Source organism: Stylophora pistillata, chromosome 14 (genome assembly GCF_964205215.1).
Source record: "Stylophora pistillata chromosome 14, jaStyPist1.2, whole genome shotgun sequence".
Taxonomy (NCBI): domain Eukaryota; kingdom Metazoa; phylum Cnidaria; class Anthozoa; order Scleractinia; family Pocilloporidae; genus Stylophora; species Stylophora pistillata.
This window is the reverse complement of record NC_142532.1, coordinates 18,084,879-18,103,924: the sequence shown is the minus strand read 5'-3', so window position 1 is coordinate 18,103,924 and position 19,046 is coordinate 18,084,879. Positions and strand designations below refer to the sequence as shown.

The window sequence follows — 19,046 nt, the reverse complement described above, 5'->3', positions numbered from 1 at the left end:
TTTTAAAGTGTCTAGTTGTGTACGAGACAGTGGCGAAAAAGATCATTGACTAGAGGATGGCCTATTCCCTTCAGCCAAAACAGATCAACGGATCAATATCTGACCAATTGTGCATCTACCTCTCCTTTAACCCGGGATTAAACAGATTTCGCGCCATGTTTATGTGAAACGTGAAAGGCAAGGGTGTTCACGTGACCACGTTTTCCCGCCATTTTCGTCACGTTTGCCGGTTACACTTTACCGTTTCTAAGTGAAAGTAACCTGTTTCGCGTTTGCCGTGTACTTAAGATTTTTTCCAGTTTTTCTCACACAGAATTTCCTGAAAAAAGGGCGCCAAAACTTGTCCTTGTAAGTCATGTAAGGTCAAATCCACCATGACGTGAGCTTACGCGAAGCCAATACGTAACAGTAAGGTTCACGCTATCTTACGTGAAACGTGAAAGGACAAGCTGACTTGGATGCCTTACACGGCTTAAAAATGTTAACTCTTCTTTGTTATACAAACTGAAATCAGCTATTTCCTAAGACTGAATTGAGGTGTTCAGAAAATGTCGTCATCAATTCTAAATTTATTGATCCAAGAGTCCAAAGGTGTCTGAGATGAAATAAAACGTAGCGGGCGCCATTCTGAATCCTGACAAAAAATGGTGCACTTGAAGTCTAAAAATTGATCAACGAAAACAAAGGTACTCTTGTTTATATGATTCTTGCAAAATAAGCGAATGAATCGAGCTACAATGATCTCTAGCAACCCCAGCCATTTAACCAAACATTCAAATGTATAAGATGCTTTCGTAAATTTGAATACTAAGGTTTATTTCTATGAGTACATAACGAATATTTACATGTGCGGTGATATTTCGGTTATTTATATATTAGCCTTACAAATGAAATGCGATTGAACTCCTCAGGAGCAAGGTTCCGAAACTATAGAACGCCTATTGGACGATATAGCCAGGAAGGTGAAAGAAACATTTTGTTCAGGGTAATAGGATTTTTTCCCGCGTAAAACCCACCTATAATATTTTTTACATTAATTGATGGCTACCATAAAATCCTTTGCGACAACCTAGTTTGCGCGCTTGTGACAGAATGCATGTTTGATTGATCACCTAAAAACCTTATATTTTTCAGTAATTATGACTTATGTATATTCCAATTTCTTAAATATTAATTGGCCTGTAATAAATATATAGACAAAACTGCTGACAGCAGTCTCAAGCTCAGAGTCAATAGCGCCTCGTGTCAGTTGTTTGACCTCAATCCTAGGTACGTCAAATATGGGGAAATATAATATAATCTTACAATGTTCTTATACGTAACTCAAGCCCGAAGGCTTGGTTGCATCATATCGCTGCATTACATGTCTTCGTACATAAGGTATCCATCTGGCGGTTATGAAGGGGGTAAGTTTGTAAAGAAACTGTGGTGCTGCGTCGGTGGGTGTAAAAAGGTAATTTTGATTTATCAACTGAAGTTCAAAATGTTAATTGGCCAGCGACGGTTACATCGTAGAGATGGTTCCCGAATGACGGAGGGCTCAACCAATCAACAAAGAGGATAGTTCTTCATTTTGGATCGACCTGCTCTTTTCGTATCGAAGTTTGCCACGTTCTTGTTTGTAAACGTATCTCTTCATCTGGACTGATCCGGCGATTACGGCACGATTTACAGCAGCAACAACAACAAAAGGCAAATTTGATGCTGTTTTTCCTGAATTCAGGGCAAAAAAATGCATACACTGCAGTACTTACACCAGAACTTGACGCCGGTGTGATTAACACGAACCACACCGATAAAAAGGACTGCGTTTCTACAGGCACTCGGTCAAAAGCTTGATATTTCTCCAACATGCTCCCCAAAATACTTGGTCCCCAGCAAAGAACAAAGCCAAATACGGCTATGACCAATAAACGAATAGATTTTGATTTATGCTTTAATACGGCGCTATGAATTGCTCCATTTTTGCTTCTTTTCCACAAGCGAACTGCAATTCTTGTATATGCAACTGCTATATAGGAAAGAGGGATGAAAAACGCCACAACAAAATAAACTGTTTCAGAGAGCCGAATTTGCCAACTAGACCGCAGTATTTCACAAAACATATACTCTCTACATGTTTCATTGTCACTCACTGTTCGACAATAGGTAACCGTCCGAACCCTCACACTGTGAACAAACGAAATAGATGATAAGACGGCGTATATCCAGATCACTCCAATCATCATTAGATATGACCGAAGAGGTTTCGAGATCAGACTCCTAAAAGGCTGTAAAATGTTTTTGTGTCTATCCCACGCAATAGCAACTAACGTGCTAAAAATAGCGGCTGGGCATGCGTGGTCGACGAAGGCAAACGTCCTACAAGCCCGAATATCTCTTCTACGCAGATCCCCGGTAAAATTCATGATGATCACAAGATGAAACAGTAGATGAGTCACAGATAGATGAAAAAGTAAAAAGCTGGCGAAATTTTTTCGTAGTTGTCCACTTCGTAACATAACGTAGATGACAAAAATGTCTAACACGCCGCCGGTTCCGAACACAATGGCGTAGAAAACGTAAGAAAATACTGCAAATTCATAAAAGAAACCGTCTCTCCATAGACGGGAGTACTCTGTGTTATTAGAAGTGAAATTTTCAACTGTCGCATTCAGTGTTTCCATTCTTGTTTAATTCATTGAACCAAATTCCCACCAAGGTACTCTCGAATCGTCAGCTTGTTCCTTGCGCAAGATATTGTCAACACGGTTAAAAATGACCGGTGCGCCCTGAAAAATGAACAAAATGGAATAAGGTGAGAATGTTTTTAGCTATCTCTTCAAAGCCTTATACTGCAAAACAAGCACTCATTGGACCAAATCGCGCAAAACAAGAACAAATAAATGTTTCTATAATAAAAAATCTTCTATTTACGATAGCTGTTTTTCTGTCAATGTGATGTAAAATATCTGTACTATTGTACAGTGATTGGCAATTAAGTTAAAAGAAAATGAAAACTTTATGTTGCTTACCAGTTGGTGGAAGTGCAGAACGACGTTGTGATAGACAAGTTCAAGTCAGAAAAACATTCCAAATGTCGAACTCCTCTGTTAGAAAGCTTCACTCTGTTTACATTGAACTTAGGCAGAATATGAAATATTGATAATATAGTTATGAGTTCATGAAGTAAGTCAATAACATGTCACTAAGATGTCCCCACGCATGTCAACTTTCCGATGATGAAAGTGAGTAATTGCTCGAGCCCCTCCTGATGGTTACGCAAAACGAAAAATAAGCAATTTGACCAAAAAAATTATTAAAAGGTAAAACCGTGGATGGGAAGTGTTTTGATGACTATTGTATCCTGTTCAGCTGGCTTCGCTTCTTGTGTTTTTGCCAGTTGGCGTTTTTTTGATGGCTTAGAAAAATCAAACACGATTACTGTTCTCGATGTTCTCAAAAACAGTTGTGAGATGAAAGTAGGATTTCTTATTTCTCATCCCCAAAAAAATAACTACCTGTCGTCAAAATTCCTTTCGCGAGACAGTTATAAGAGTCCAATGTTGACGAATGTCAGATCACATTTCAATGGATGGAATATCTACCTTTTGTTTTAGTAAATTAAAAGTCCGGAAAAGTTGTTTATTTTGTTGCTATAAGGGAAGGGGAAACATTTGTCCCTGAAATGCAAATGAAAAAAATTGAATAGGAACCTGCTGTGTGGCAAAGAAATACGAGAACCGTCTGGGTGGATTTGTCTGAAATTTTGCCATTCGCAGTTAATGTTAATTCTCTCCATAACAAAAGCAATTTTTACTATGGAGAGTCAAAAGGAATTCGGGATTACTTCGGTTTTACTTTGGAGCGCTCTTTGACTAAGTGTCTTCCAAAACTAAAGCGATCATAACAGCCAATGAGAAGAAAAGACTGAATAACCTTAAGAACCAATGAGAACTCAAAGTAACAGACCACACTGCCCAAAACGCAGATGACCAAGTCGTAATTGGTTTTAGTTTTGTATCTGATTGGTTGAGAGAGAAGTTCGATTTTTTTGTGGACCAATCACAGAGCAGAGTAAGTCAAGCCAATATAATTTCGAATTACTTTCGACATTCGATTGGGACTTAGTCATACATGTTTTCCCACACATCAGTAGTGTGTGTGTGTGTGTGTGTTGTGTGTGTGTGCGTGCGTGCGTGCGCGCGCGCGCGCGCGCGTGTGTGTGTGTGTGTGTGTGTGTGCATTTTTTCCTTTCTTATGATCGGCCTTTGTGACTGCTCTAGTTGGTTTTTACGAAACCTAGTCGGAATAGGTCTTTTCTTTTTTTGTTTTTGTTTACCTGCAGATAAGAGAGCTTTTCGAATGGATGTCGTAAAACCAAACTAAGTACTCAAAAAAAAACAATCAAAAGAAAGGAAACTCGCAGTAAAAACAGCCAAAGCGTCTAAAGCGCGGGAAAACGCACGCGACCAAGTCGTGATTAGTTCTAGTTTTGCATCTGGTTGGCTGAAAGAGTGGCGCGTGATTCCTTGACAAATCACAGAGCGGAGCACATTAAAACCAATGTAATCCAAGATTTTTGACCAGTCATGACAATAAAAATTTCAAAATGCTTGAAAAATATCGAGGAACAGTTCGTTCTATATTCACTGCTTTTATTTGTGAAAAAATATAACGAGATGTAAATTTACTTTTTTATGTGCAAATCAATACGAAAAGACCCCTGAAAATTAAAGTTTCGACAAAAGACATTAGCCAAAAACTAAGAAAACAAAAAATTAGAAAACCTTATCATCCCAACGGCGAAAAACGCTATTAGCCTCTATTCATCATTCTTATGCTAATTGCATCCAGCACGACTTCACTTTCATGACATGAGTGTATAAAAGTTTATCTTTGATTTGTATTTATTGAAAATCGTGTAAGGGAAATACGTTCGGAATTGGAGCTGAAAAAAAAAACGCCATCATCATTTCGATTTAGGATTAATTCGTGACAGCATTACGTGCTCAAAACTTTATGATAATTGTACTTTTTTTTACAAAGTTAGTTAAATTCATGTGGATAGAACTGAACCCTTTATAATGCAAAGAGCCCTTTGCTTTGCCGCTCTTCAGACGAGGGTTTATCTTTTAGAATTTCCTTATTTTACTTAATGGTATTTGTCTTTTCCCTAAGTGTGCCAAACAGCTGAAAAAAGAAATGATCTGAACGATGCAGCGCTAAAAAGTAAACAAAATATCTCAATAATTTTTTTTGGTCTTAATTTAGATGGATCATTAAAGAAGACGTGATCAAGTTCCAGGGTTTTATTCTTCACAAAACACCGCACAATAGCCTGCCATCATAGCACGAAGCTTTTCTTGACGCAAAATAAAATTTGCTTTTTGGATATCTTGAATTTTAAACAGTCGTTGACAATGTCTAGCAATTAAAAGAAGTCTGATCGTCAATTACTTTCTTTCACTCCTCCCTTATCAGAGCGAGGTTTAAGATGTAAACTCCTCCCTCGCTGAGTAATAACCATCACAAAAGATTACAAAAGGCGGACTTAGCACTTTTAAATTAATTACTGTTGGAGGCTGTCATCAATGAACCTAAAATATTAGTTGACGAAAAGGGACATTGCTTCGGCTCCATTGGCTCAGAGTATTTCATAAGTCGCCCTTTCCATTGTCGTCGTTTAAAATGATTAAATAAGAAAGGAACTTAGTATGTGCATCAATCATCATTTACATGTGTCCGTCGTTTGCACTTGAAGCTGATATAGCTTCGATCGCAACTGCTGCGCAAAAGCTAAAATGAACGACTCGTTAGATTTCGCAACTTTAAGCCCTACCACTAAAAATCTCACATTTCCTAAACTCACATATGTAGAGTTGTCGTTTTGGCTTAGTTCTAAAATTGTGTTTTCCATTTTCTTTCATTTTGGAGCTATCCTTGACATATTCGTGATCTATGTTATGCTGCGAAGTGGGCAATTGCGGAAAAACGTTTCCAGTTTTTTAATCTTTCATTTGTCCTTGACTCATTTTTTGTTTCATCTTGTGTTTGCCATGAATTTTATCAATGGTCTTGAAAGAAGGGATCCAGTAATGTGCAAAGTTTCCATCTTTGTTGAACACGCCTGCTCTGCAGCTATTTTCAGCACCTTGGTCGCCATTGCTTGGGAGAGACAAAAAAACATCCTAAAGCCCTTTAAGAGTCTGATTTCCACGCCTTTTAAGTCATATTTACTGATGGTTGCAGCTATTTGGGTATATGCCATGGTATCTTCGATTTCGTTTGTTCAAAGTGTAACTGTTCGCCGAGTCAAATACTGTTGGAAAGTCAACATCACTCAGGAGTGCGGGGAATATATTCTATGTGATAGACCGACTGGTACTTGGCAAATTCAGCTATCGCAAACAGTGTACTCTATTGTAGCGTTTTTTATTCCTCTTTTCTACATGATAGTTGCATACACAAGAATTGCAGTTCGCTTGTGGAAAAGAAGTAAGAATGGAGCCATTCACAGCGCTGTGGCAAAGCATAAATCAAAATCAATTCGTCTGTTGGTTTTCGCCGTCCTTGGATTTATTCTTTGCTGGGGACCAAGTATTTTTTTAAACAATTTGGATAAATATCGTGTTATGGACGGATTGGCGCTAGGAAAAAAGATAATCTTACAGTTTTGGCTAACAGCTATAGCTCCTGCATCAAGCTCCTTGGTAAATACCGCGGTGTATGCATTTTTTTGCCCTGAGTTTAGGAAAAACAGCGTCAAATTTGCTTGTTGTTGTTGCTACTGCTGCTTTCGTTCTCGTCACGTTGTTTCATATAATCATAGAGTGAATCCTGATGAGATACGCATGAAGGAAACAAAGCAAACTTCAATTCGAGTACAACTAGACAGTGACAAAAGATAAGCCATTCAAGAACAAAAACATTCCTATCTTGACCTGAGACTTTATAATCATCATTATCGTTATTATTAATTTGCCTTTTTTTTTTTGACAATAGCGAAAAAAAGAATAACAACATCATAATTATAAGGCGAGGAAGCCTCAACAAACCGCCTGACGTGTGGGTGAAGTCATCTCACTTACAAAAGTAAATATAAAAGTGTGTGGCTTGGCTAATTCAGACTCATTCCTCCGTCGAATGAGAGGGTCTGAATGGGATGATAGCTTTTAAGGCTAGTGGTTAAAATTTTGGCGCGCCAATTTACGGTTACGGTTTACCAAACTGACACAAAGTGACACGTAGAAAAAAGGAAGAAATTTTACGGTTAATTTTTTGTACGATTAACGGTTAAAATTTGTCAATTTTTACGCCTAATGATTACATTTTTTGGCCATTTTACGGCTGAGAGATTAAGAACCCTGCTCCACACACATTTTTTTATTGCGCGGGATCAAAGCGGGGCAATCCTGAGAGGGCAAGATGGGCCCTTCTCCCTTCTTACCCGCTTAGGCAGCCAATCAGAACAAAGGATTCGCTTCATATCAGTTGCCCACACGCGCTGCCAGCTATATAATAAGGTTTCACATCGACGTGATACCAAACTATGCTACATCATTAAACAAGAAAATTTACAACAATTTATCCGTCAGAGAGCCATTGCGCTGTGTGAAATAACTTAGATGCTACGCGAGCACTCGCTCGTCGATATGTGTAAACACGGTTTTGACATTTTAGATTCACGCCTCACCTTAATGGCGTGGAGTGGGAGGATTAGGTGGCTGGGAGATTTCTTGAAAGCTCTACAAAAGAAACGCTCTATTGTGACTCCGTTTTTCATAACTCCTTCAACTTCCACCATCCTTGAGATGAGGGCAGATAAACATGGATAATAACTGCTACTGTACAAATATGTTATTTTGTTACTTACTAAAGCTAATTAAGAGAGAGCATAGCGAGCAGAATTACATTGTGAGTAATGTAATTGGTTTATATAACTCAAGTGCTGTAAGTTGTGAGTGAGTTGGCGATCGCCACTAAAATCAATTTCTGTAGGTAGGAATAAAGCTAATTTAAAGGGCAGTTCCATTGTCTGAGATGTAGTGTAAATCTGATCCAAACCGCTTCGAGGAACCGGAAAGGAAAGGCTTTTCTTATTTCACCGCTTGCACATCTAAATATCTCATGCCCCGACGAAGCTTTAAAAAGAACATGCTGAGAAAAATGGCATCGAAATTGCTGCGACCGATAAAATACCTCAATCAAATTAGCTTCAACACGCAGTTTGCAAATCCATTAGAAAGCAGACATATCTTGTTTTCATCACTTTTTAACTTTCTAGCCTTCTTCATTATGCGACACATGGTAGATACTTTCATGTGGGCTAAACAGAATTTATCACCTTGTATTTTTACACGTCCGATCCTCACTTCCTTGTTGATTTTGCGCATGTCGGAAATGAGCTCAGTAAATGTTCTAGCCAACCATTGCACATCCTTTGGTTCGATGACAAACCATCACACCGCGAAATCAAAAGTTCGAGCCTCATTAATATTATTAGGCCGCGTCGGGGGATACACATTTTTCCTCTTCCTCGCCCGCTCTTCACTTGAAGACTGAGCTTAAACTTAACTTCCCTATTAACCGATGTCTACGACACCAGACAAATCGACCTTCTAAATCTGAATTGTTCCCAGGCAAACAATTTAACCATCTTAGGTCGATAGCATGAATAAAAAAAATAAAAACACATCCCAAACGACAAGTCGCATTAAGCACACGAGCCTTTTATACTACGGTGTGTAATCTTGCAATTGAAAGCAGTTTGATCCTACCCATATGCTTGCTAGGATCGCGCATCGACCACAATTGCTAAAGTGTTCACCACTTGAAACATGTTGAGGAAATTTTCGTATGCCTTGATCTTGTCCACAGTAGCCTTCATCGCTCTTTGTGAGGATGTAACGATGAAAAGGCCAAAGAAGAACAGAGTCCAAAAGAAGGTAAAAGTGAACGTTTCTGTATGTTATTCAAGTCTTAATCACTTCTTGTCTTACTATTAAGCTCATTGATCATCTGCGCGGCCGTGTAGTGTAGACTTTTGACCGAAGAGTAACTGTTGCATCAACAAAGAGTGTGTTTCAATACTGTCCTGCAATCTCTAGCGAAGATATATGTTTCTTTCGTCTCTTTAAAAACACACGTAAAGTCACGCATGCTCGCACACACCGACTCACCCACAAACTTCTTTAGGCCTTACCATGAAATTGTCTTTCTCTAGAATCAGGCCATCTACCCAGCCAGTCAAAATGCAAGCTACACACCTTTCGTGGAACATGGGGCAACTTGAATCTGAGCCGCATCATAGTAGCACCGAGACTACCGGTCACATTTGCCTTCTGTTACGGAGCATGCACCCCATCAGCTTTTTTAATTGCCTTAAAAGCAGAAGGAAATAATGACATTTATGGCCTGCTGTTACGTGAGATGGCTAGTTTGTCTAATGTTCCGCTCTCTGCCGATAAGAAGAGAAAGTTTAAGACGCCTTGTTGTGTTCCTGAGGAATATACGGGACTTTGGGTTACCAGGGTAAGTAATGGAACAGTCCAAACAGAATATTGGTTCAAAATGTGGCTGCCGCTGAGACAATAAAAAATCCGGCGTGTGCAGTATCAAACGTAACTCGACTCAGTAAATCAACTTCATTCCACGTTTTCAGTAATAATTGTTGTTCAATATTTGGTAATAACAAATATTAGTTTGAAAAAGACAGAAAAAAAAGTAAGTATTTGGCATTAGCAATAATGTTATGTGAATTAGAAAAATACAAGCCACTTTTGTATGCGTTGAAGTTTGTTCTTCCTGAATCACTTTGAAAGAGGAAATAAGAAGATTCCTGGTGTATGTAGCCAAAACTTTGTAACCAGGCTAGCCCAGCAACTTAACGAATGTCAAGAAAAGAAGGAGTGGTCGGGTGACATCTCGGACTCTAGGCGGCCAACTTGAAGAGGCCCTTCCTTGGTGGATATTGCAACATCCGAAAAAAGAGTACAACTTCACATCGATGACACAATCGGTGGTGTTGTAGAACGTTTATACGCATTATTAGGATTTTGCTTGTTTTGTTATATTTCGCATGATTAGCGCCGCACTGAGTGAGTTATTGGTTCTTTACTTCTAATAGAAACCTGTAGAATGTAACCGGAAATATTGACAAAGAATGCGTAGAACGATCGACAAACAATGATGTAATTAACTAGATAATTGCTAGTGAAATCGCGTGTTAAGATTAACGATAATAAGATTTGTCTAACAGACCCATGCAACAGGAATTAGTGGGATCAACCTATTAGGAAATTAATAGACAACTAAGCCCTATCCGACCACACCGGACCTACATATCTGGGTGTGGATATCTGTAGCCAATAAAAGTGGCACTTGTGATCCTAAGTTAGTTAGATCGTAGGGCAGAACGTGAATGTTGTGAGCTGAAGAATAAAAGCCAACTTAAAAGAGAGTATACAGTCCTCGTTTGTTGAACCAGCGTGTGTGGAGAGCAAATTCCGCGAAAGGTGGGCAAGTGTAATTAGGTCAACTTCGTTTATTACATCTTAGTAACGTAGGCGAGCTACAACATAAAACATAAAAAGGTAACTTAATGAGATTATTGACATCAAGTTTAAGTGTAAGTTCATTATTAATGTAAGTTTTCGTCATTTAAAGACGCCACTCAAATAAAAAGAAGTATCGGGCTGATCACGCCGATGAACTTAAAGTAAAATACAAACACCTCAAAATTGAGTTGGAAAAAGATTTCTTTCAGTCAAAAGTAATTAGTAAACACAACACCATTTTTAGAGTCTCCAGCTTCACTTATTGGAGTAAGTATCAGGTAAAGAATTGGGCGAGTAATGCTTCTAATAAAGCAGTTTTCGATCGAGTGTCGAAAGCAACCTGTTTGGTTTGATTTACTTCGCTCTGTGCTTGGTCCAGAAAACTCTCGCCATAATCTAAACCAATCATGCAAAACTAAATCCGATCAAAACTTGGTCGCCCGCGTTTTCCCGCGCTTTGGGCTGTGTGCTTTCTTAAAGTTCTCATTGGTTCTTAAAGGTAGTTTCCTTTCTTCTGATTGGCTGTTGTGATTACTTTGGTTTTGGTCTTACGATAATCAATCGAAAAGCGCTCTATAAAACAGTTTTACAAATCATTGTAAATCAAGTGAATGACAACGTGAAAAAATTGTAAGAAAATTCATTGATTTCTTTCCGTTTTAATAAAGCTACATCATTGTTTTATAACACTTCCTTAAAAAAAAACTTCTCGTATACAAAGGGTATCACCTCTTTACTCCGTTTCTGAGGGCTCTCAAGGAAATCAGTACCTCTTATAGAATGCAAATCTGTTTAACCGCTAGTCAAGTTCCCTGAGTTTGGCCAGTGTACACAAGCTTGGGAAAAATGCAATTTCTCCCAAAGCTTGATTGGTTTGATAATAGAAAATCAAGCAAACAAAAACGGCCCCGGCAGAGTAAAGGGGCCAAGTTTCTATCCGAACTCAAACAAACGCTTTAAAACAGCGTTTTCAGAAGGCAAATCTGTTTAACCACTAGTCAAGTTCCCTGAGTTTGGCCAGCGCCACAGTTACGCAAGCTTGGGAAAAATGCAATTTCTCCCAAAGCTTGACTGGTTTGATAATAAAAAAATCAAGGAAACAAAATGGCCCTGAGTAAAGGGGCCAAGTTTCTACCCGAACTCAAACCAACGCTTTGAAACAGCGCCTTCTGATCCCTACTGTTCGACCAATAAGATGACAGCTCTGAGAAAGAGCTTGTATAATAAGTTAGTGTAAAACATAAACATCTCGTTCTTGAGAAGTAAAAATGTACCAAAACTAAAGCATTAAAAAGTATAGGTTGGTCGCACATGCCCAGTGCATACGACGAGTCCCTTGAGATCAGTCATCGTCTGTCTTCGTTTTCTTAGCGGTACGTTCTTCTTCATCAAATCTCGTGTGAGTTGCTGTTGATTTTTCGTCGTATCCTTCGTTTCGTTTTCCCTCAAGCCTGTCGGAAGTTCGTCTTTTTCTTTTAAGCCGACCACCTCGGCCGCCTGATCCTCCTTTAAATTTCTTTCCCATACGAAAAAAACAAGAAAAAAAGAAAGAAAAAAAAAAGAGAAATTACATTCACTACTACCAAATACACAATGGAGGTACTTTAAGTAACTCTGAAACTCTTTATACTCTAGTATCAGTATGTACTGTTCTTTCTACACTTCCCATGGTATTTGTTCAACAGTCAATAGCTTCTTAAGTTGGTGATCATTTCCTGTATTCCCATAACCTTGATGTTTGTTCAGTACTGATAATGTAGAGAGAAATTAAATACTTATCACTCTTAACCCCTTACTTCAATGTGTATATTCTCCAAAATGCTCTCTAAAAATTCTCTTTGGCAATGAGAAGGAGAATTTGTCTAACAATCATGAACCTTTGGAGTTGATGTTTGATTCTGGGGTGACATTGTAAGGAGAAAATTGATGCTGGTCACTCATGCTTGGTCCAATTTGTTCGAAGGCCGATTAGTGCTATGCCAGAGTTAAATTCAAATCCAGGTTTCTAAGACAGAGCTGAATAACGTATACGCATGCGCTAGGTTTTGCCGCGGAAACACGGACTTTGAGTCGTTCGCATGGTTTGATTTCCTATTCTGTTGCTTCGAGATGTCGTTTTTCTTGCCGCTATTCTTTTACAGAACAAACTTTAAAAACTTGGTACACCCTCTGAAAACTTTAAAAAATTAATTTTCTCCCTAAAACCTCTGGAAATAGGAAAGTGCCTTCGACGAAAACAGAGTTGCTCGGTTTTAAAAGTCAGCCTTTATTATTTTCCACATATTTTGCTAAATTTTAGACCTAGGACACTTCAGCCTGCGTTCTCGACCGCATACCCTCTGACGTAGCATTTTATCATTCAGCTCTGTCAGTTTCTATATTTCTCTGTTGAAAAGCCTTTTTGAGATAATTTACCCAATTATTTTCAGTGCATTCAATCATAAAATTGCAGACAAATGGAATTACACTGCATTTCTTTCAAAGGTTTCAGATAGTTCATTATTCGTGGGCAGTACATCGCAGATCACGTGTTGCTCAGTCGGCCAATAAAAAGTAAGGGTAAAGCATAGGATGCTGTTTTGTCAATTATGTATGTGTCTTTGTGTTCTTCAGGCTCTCCACAACAACAACTCTTGGATGTATTTGAATGTACTTGTATTTGTACAGAAAAATGCTATAATTGTACAAATAATAGTTCGCCTGTCTTCTTTGAGTTGGGAGCCCGAAAACTAGAAAATCGCGAAATGCAAATCGAAAAATGAAGCCATGTGACTTTCTTTTTTATTAATTCTTGAGACTAGTTCTTTATTATAATGGTATTTTCAATTGCATTAGCCAATCGGGGTATCCTTGTCTTCTAAACATGTCAGGTAATGTATTGCAATGAATGATTATTCTTCTGAGGGTAAAACTCTTAAGGCACATGGCTGACTGAAAACAGCTTCTGCTTATCTGTGCTTTTAGTTTATTGAAATTAGTGTAACCTTGGCGTGACGAGAAAATTAGACTTAGGGCCACTTCGATTTTTTTTTTCCTGCCTCTTCGGTCGAGCGAACTGAGAAAAAACAACTGAAAATTAGAAAAAATTGTATTTGAATTATGATCATAGTAACAATATGCTTATGATAATATGATAACGAGAGCGGGCGCCTCCTCGTCTCAGTATTTTTTTCCCTTTGTGAGACATTTTTGGTTGTCTGTTTTTTTTGTTAGCTCGATGGGCGACGTTTCGAGAGATGGTTTTTCAGAAAGTTGATTAGTCATTCTGGCCCCTTGTTCTCGACGAGTTTTAACAAAGACAACTCCTTTCTTGTCTCCTCTTCTGCTGACAGAACAGGTACCTTCAGTTTTTTGTCTGTGCGAATGGCTAATGCACTTTAGTGAATTTCTTTTTTCGTAAACTACTTTAAGTACCACGAAATGTCTCAACAGAACAAAAGACAAAACCTAGACTAAATTTGAATCAAGGATTAGTGCTGACTGCTTTCCGCCGACAACCAGCCTCAGAGGGCTTTTAACAAATTTTGAAACATTTCCCTTTGAACCATCTAAATGGAAATAATTTTTGGGACTACCTTAGATCGCTTCAAAGCTTCAAGTTCCAAAACTATCGTTCAATTTTCTTTTGATTTAATTTTTTTTTTCATCGATGTTTCTTTCTGTATGGTTATCTTTTATCTTTAAGAGAAAATATTCTAATCTCAAGCATTAACGTTTTTATTTTGGTTTTAAAAGTAACCAACACAAACTGTATTGTTTGTGTCCATCAAGTTCGCAAGTGGAGTTTCTACACTTTCAGTTCTTTAGTTTCGTACAAGGGACATAACTACCCAGTGTGGGACTTGCAGTTCTGGTAGGGAATACTTTTTTCTTAACCCTATTTTCTAACAAAACATGATTTCGTCTATTTCCTAGAATTGAACTCTAGTATATCATATCGAAGGGTACTCTCTCTCCATGCCCCCTACCTCTCCGACTCCGCCTTTGCCCTTTAGCAATTTTTATTTTAAAGTGTCTAGTTGTATACGAGACAGTGGCGAAAAAGATCATTGACTAGAAGAGGGCCCATTCCCTTCAGCCAAAACAGATCAAAGGATCAATATCTGACCAATTGTGCATCTACCCCTCCTTTAACCCGGCATTAGACAGATTTACCGCCGCGTTTACGTGAAACGTGAATGGTAAAAATGTTCACGTGATCACGTTTTCCCGCCATTTTCGTCACGTTTGCCCGTTACACTTTACCGTTTCTACGTGAAAGTAACCTGTTTCGCGTTTGCCGTGTACTTAAGATTTTTTTCCACTTTTTCTCACACAGAATTGTCTGAAAAAAGGGCACCAAAACTTGTCCTTGTAAGTCATGCAAGGTCAAATCCACCATGACGTCAGCTTACGCGAAGCCAATACGTAACAGTAAGGTTCATGCTATCTTACGTGAAACGTGAAAGGACAAGCTGACGTTTGCCGTTTCCGCCCACACACCCACCCCACCCGCGGGGTGGGTGTGCAGTTGCTCAGATACTGATATTGATGCGCAAAACATACAAACACATCTCTAATTGGTTAAACTGAAGTCTTTTACGAGATCAAGACAAAGGGCATTAAACAGAGCGCATTTTAATTCAGTATTATGAGTCGAGACCGCTCAGTCAGAACAGAGTTAAGCACAGCTTTCACCAAACTGCTACTACATCGCCACAGGGTCAAGTGATCGGACTTCCGCACAGGTCGTCGAAACGTCAGTCACTACCACCGACAATAGTCTTTCTCAGTACTACACTCACCCGGACGATCAGACTACACCTTCACATGTTACCCCCGGGTTCAAGCCATTTGCTGCATTCACTTGGACTATAGAGCGAAAGACTTGCGAACGACTACATCACCTACGCAAGCACTGTCAGGCGAATACGGCAACAACTCTGGTTCAATCACCGCTGGTTTCGCTACACAAACCTGGTTTCCCGATGCGGCCTATTGTTTCTTTCTGTGGCTCTCCCACATACCAACTATCCAAGTACCTGACGACAATACTACAACCGCTAACCGACAAATCCAGACATAAACTACAATCCACTGAAGACTTCATTAACGCTACAAAGACTGTTCAGATACCCGACGACTACAAACTAGTGTCATTTGATGTGAAATCACTGTTTACAAGTATTCCACTTCAATTGGCATTGAGACTGCAATCCGACAATCTTCCGACCCACTACTGCTACCGACAGACGACATCATGGACTTGCTAAACATTTGCCTAACGTCTACTTACTTTTAGTACAACGGTAAACACTACAAACAGTTACACGGCACTGCCATGGGGTCTCCAGTTTCTGTTGTTATAGCAGAAATTGTGATGCACAACATCGAGGAACGCGCCCTTTCGACTTGCCGACAAACGATACCGCTTTGGTTACGTTACGTTGACAACACATTCACCGCAGTTCGACACGACGAAATTGACGCATTCCACAACCACCTTAACGAACAAAACACTGACATACAGTTTACCAGAGAAGTCGAAGAGAATGGCAAACTTCCTTTTCTAGACTGCCTGCTACGCCACAACGACAACTCATTACGAACGACAGTTTACAGGAAACCGACACACACCGACAGATTACTAGACGAGTCATCCTACAACCCTACATCACACAAAGCCGCAACTATCAGAACTCTAACACGACGCGCACAACTAGTATGTGACTCGACAGACAGCTTATCCGACGAGAACAAATACCTTCACCGTGTTTTTACGAAGAACAACTATAACAACGACTTCATCCGACGAAACACTCACCGACCCATTACCACTACCGAAACAAACGACACCGCAACCCCTACGACTACAGCAACCATACCGTACATAAAAGGCATGTCTGAAAACATCTCGCGCATCTTACTACCCTTCAGTATCCGCGTCGCCCACAAACCCATCACCACACTACGTCAGTTACTAACCAACGTTAAACACAAAGACGAACCGAGGAACAGACAGGGGACGATTTATAGGATCAATTGTTCCGACTGCCAAGCCTCCTACATCGGTGAGACTGGCAGAAACCTCACAACAAGACTGACTGAACACAGACGGGCGGCGAGGAAAGGTGATGTCAGCAATCACATTGCTGACAACACCATCGACTTACCAACCACAACATTGACTGGGACTCTGCGCAATGCCTAACCTACAGCACTGACTATTTTCACTGAACGACTGACTCTGGAAAGCTGGTTTACTAACTTAGAACAGACTCCCCTAAACAGATGTCAACAACTACCCGCTCCATACAAACGACTCATTCACGACATAAACATCACAAACGACCGAAAAAGAACGACCTAACTTTACCGACAGATCGAAACAGACCAATCACGACCGACTTACGTCACTTGAGTCTTACAGCCAATAACATCACGGCAAAACCAACCGATCATTTCACACGAACTGGAATAAGAACATTCTACTGACAACAATCATTCACTTGACTCTAATGATAACTTCCGCACAGGTTGTCGAAACGTCAGTCACTACCTCCGACAACAGTCCTTCTCAGGACTACACTTTCTAAATCTGGCAGGAAAACTGAGCTGGTGAAAAGACTCAAGGAGTCGATTTTGTCAGGATCTGGTGAAATTCAAATTCCCCGCCAGAATGTCAACCAACCGTCACCTCGGCCTTCGGCTGTTATAAACCTGGACGACACTAGCAGCAGCCCAGAACAACAGAGTCACATATGCAATGGCTACAAATCCCTTAAAGATCTATACGACCGCTTGGAAAATGAGGTAAACAAACTCAAAGACTCGTATAGATCTCGATTAACGGACAGTAGAGAAATACAGTCAACCTGTACATCATGTCAAAATCAACAACGGATACACGAAGAAAATCGCGCTCTGCGAGAGCAACTTCAGCTAATGAAGGGAAATCTAGATAAAACAAAAGAGGAGCGAGATTCCCTGCAGATGGTAGTATCATTGCTAAGCAAGGAGCTATATAACTTTCGCCTTGACAGCAAGGAAGCTTTTAAAGAGTCGCCTTCGGTTGATCCTAAGGTGTCGGATACAAAATGGTCGGATACAAAGGCGGACACAAAGCAAAACAATGGATCATCTAAATCTCAATCTTCCAAAACAACGAAGAATCACCAAAGCAAATCGAGCAAGAAAAAGCCACCAAACAAGAGTTCTCACAACAGCTCTAATACTCTTAACCACAACCAAGAAAGATCCTCGCCGACCACCGTCATTATTGGCGATTCAATTATCAGAAACATACAAGGGTGGCAATTAGGGAAAGAAGTCGGCCACCGGGTTGTTGTAAAGTCCTTCGCGGGAGCTACAACAAGTGATATGTCACATTATGTGAAACCAACACTGGACAAGAAGCCGGACCAGATCATTTTACATGCTGGTACTAACGACCTTGGAAAACTATCCCCAAGCGAAATCGCCGATAACATCGTTGACCTAGCGAGGGAAACTGAAAGCTCCACGGACGCACAAGTAATAATATCAGAGCTGGTCACAAGATCGGACCTCTCAGATAGCGGCGATGTTGATGCAGTCAACAAAAGGCTTCGAAAATTCTGCAATCAGCGACAGTGGCACTTCATACTCCACGATGACATTCACTCAACGGACTTAAATAGAGGAGGACTTCATCTTGGGGAGACAGGTATTGCCAAAATGTATAACAACTTCGCGAATAAATTACATGAATGTAGTTGACCTACTGGCCGTCTGTTCAATTCAGAGCGTAATCGCGACCTTGGAAATCCAATCGTTTCTCACGAATTTCTCCCGCCCAAACGAGGCTTTAAATTGGCCTCGCTAAATATCAATAGTCTTTCTGCACACATTGATGAACTAAGAATTTTGCTTTCCAACAGACCTATCGATATCTTAGCCATAAATGAAACTAAATTGGATGACACAATAGGCGATAATGAAATTCATATTTCTGGCTATGAATCTATTCGTAGAGATCGCTCTACTAACGGTAGGTCTGGAGGGGGTGTTTGTTTTTTTATTCGTTCCGAAATCAATTATTCTGTTCGCTCTGATCTAATATGTGAACAAATAGAAAGTCTGACTGTCGAAATCAAGAAGCCCAGATCAAGGCCTTTTGCCGTTATGACCTGGTATAGACCCCCTGATTCTTCAATTGACCTTTTTAGACCATTTGAAGAACTTATTGGAAAACTAGACTCAGATAATATCGAATATTACGTCTTAGGAGATCTGAATTGTAATATGGCCGCACCTAAGTTTGACAAAAGTACAAATATCTTATCTAATATTGCTGATGTTTACGGCCTTGACCAGTTAATAACTGAACATACTAGAATTACCGACAAATCACGTACTTTAATTGATCTAATTTTTACAAATACTCCAGATAGGGTCGTCTGCTCAGGGGTCTCACATATAGGCATCAGCGATCACAGTTTAGTTTACGTTTTTTGTAAAGTTTCTATTGAATCGACAACGAATAAGCAT

At 39.7% G+C, this 19,046-nt stretch overlaps 3 protein-coding genes across 3 annotated transcripts in view; 2 read left to right on the top strand and 1 right to left on the bottom strand.

Annotated features, from left to right (window-relative positions):
• Positions 1–455: 455 nt before the first annotated feature.
• Positions 456–2,911, bottom strand: LOC148716941 (pyroglutamylated RF-amide peptide receptor-like). The gene has a single exon (XM_088744389.1). The coding sequence runs from the start codon at positions 2,664–2,666 to the stop codon at positions 1,569–1,571; it is 1,098 nt and encodes a 365-aa protein (XP_088600515.1). The 5' UTR covers positions 2,667–2,911; the 3' UTR covers positions 456–1,568.
• A 2,821-nt stretch (positions 2,912–5,732) lies between these two features.
• On the top strand, positions 5,733–8,324 carry LOC148716940 (pyroglutamylated RF-amide peptide receptor-like). Its single transcript, XM_088744362.1, has one exon. The coding sequence runs from the start codon at positions 5,784–5,786 to the stop codon at positions 6,888–6,890; it is 1,107 nt and encodes a 368-aa protein (XP_088600488.1). The 5' UTR covers positions 5,733–5,783; the 3' UTR covers positions 6,891–8,324.
• A 1,087-nt stretch (positions 8,325–9,411) lies between these two features.
• Positions 9,412–19,046, top strand: part of LOC148716939 (uncharacterized) — a 12,122-nt gene continuing 2,487 nt past the window's right edge. The window contains exons 1-5 of the mRNA XM_088744647.1: positions 9,412–9,513; positions 13,152–13,220; positions 13,752–13,875; positions 14,274–14,391; positions 17,054–18,222. Of these exons, the coding sequence (XP_088600773.1) occupies positions 9,412–9,513; positions 13,152–13,220; positions 13,752–13,875; positions 14,274–14,391; positions 17,054–18,222 (1,582 nt within the window). The remainder of the gene's footprint in view (positions 9,514–13,151; positions 13,221–13,751; positions 13,876–14,273; positions 14,392–17,053; positions 18,223–19,046) is intronic.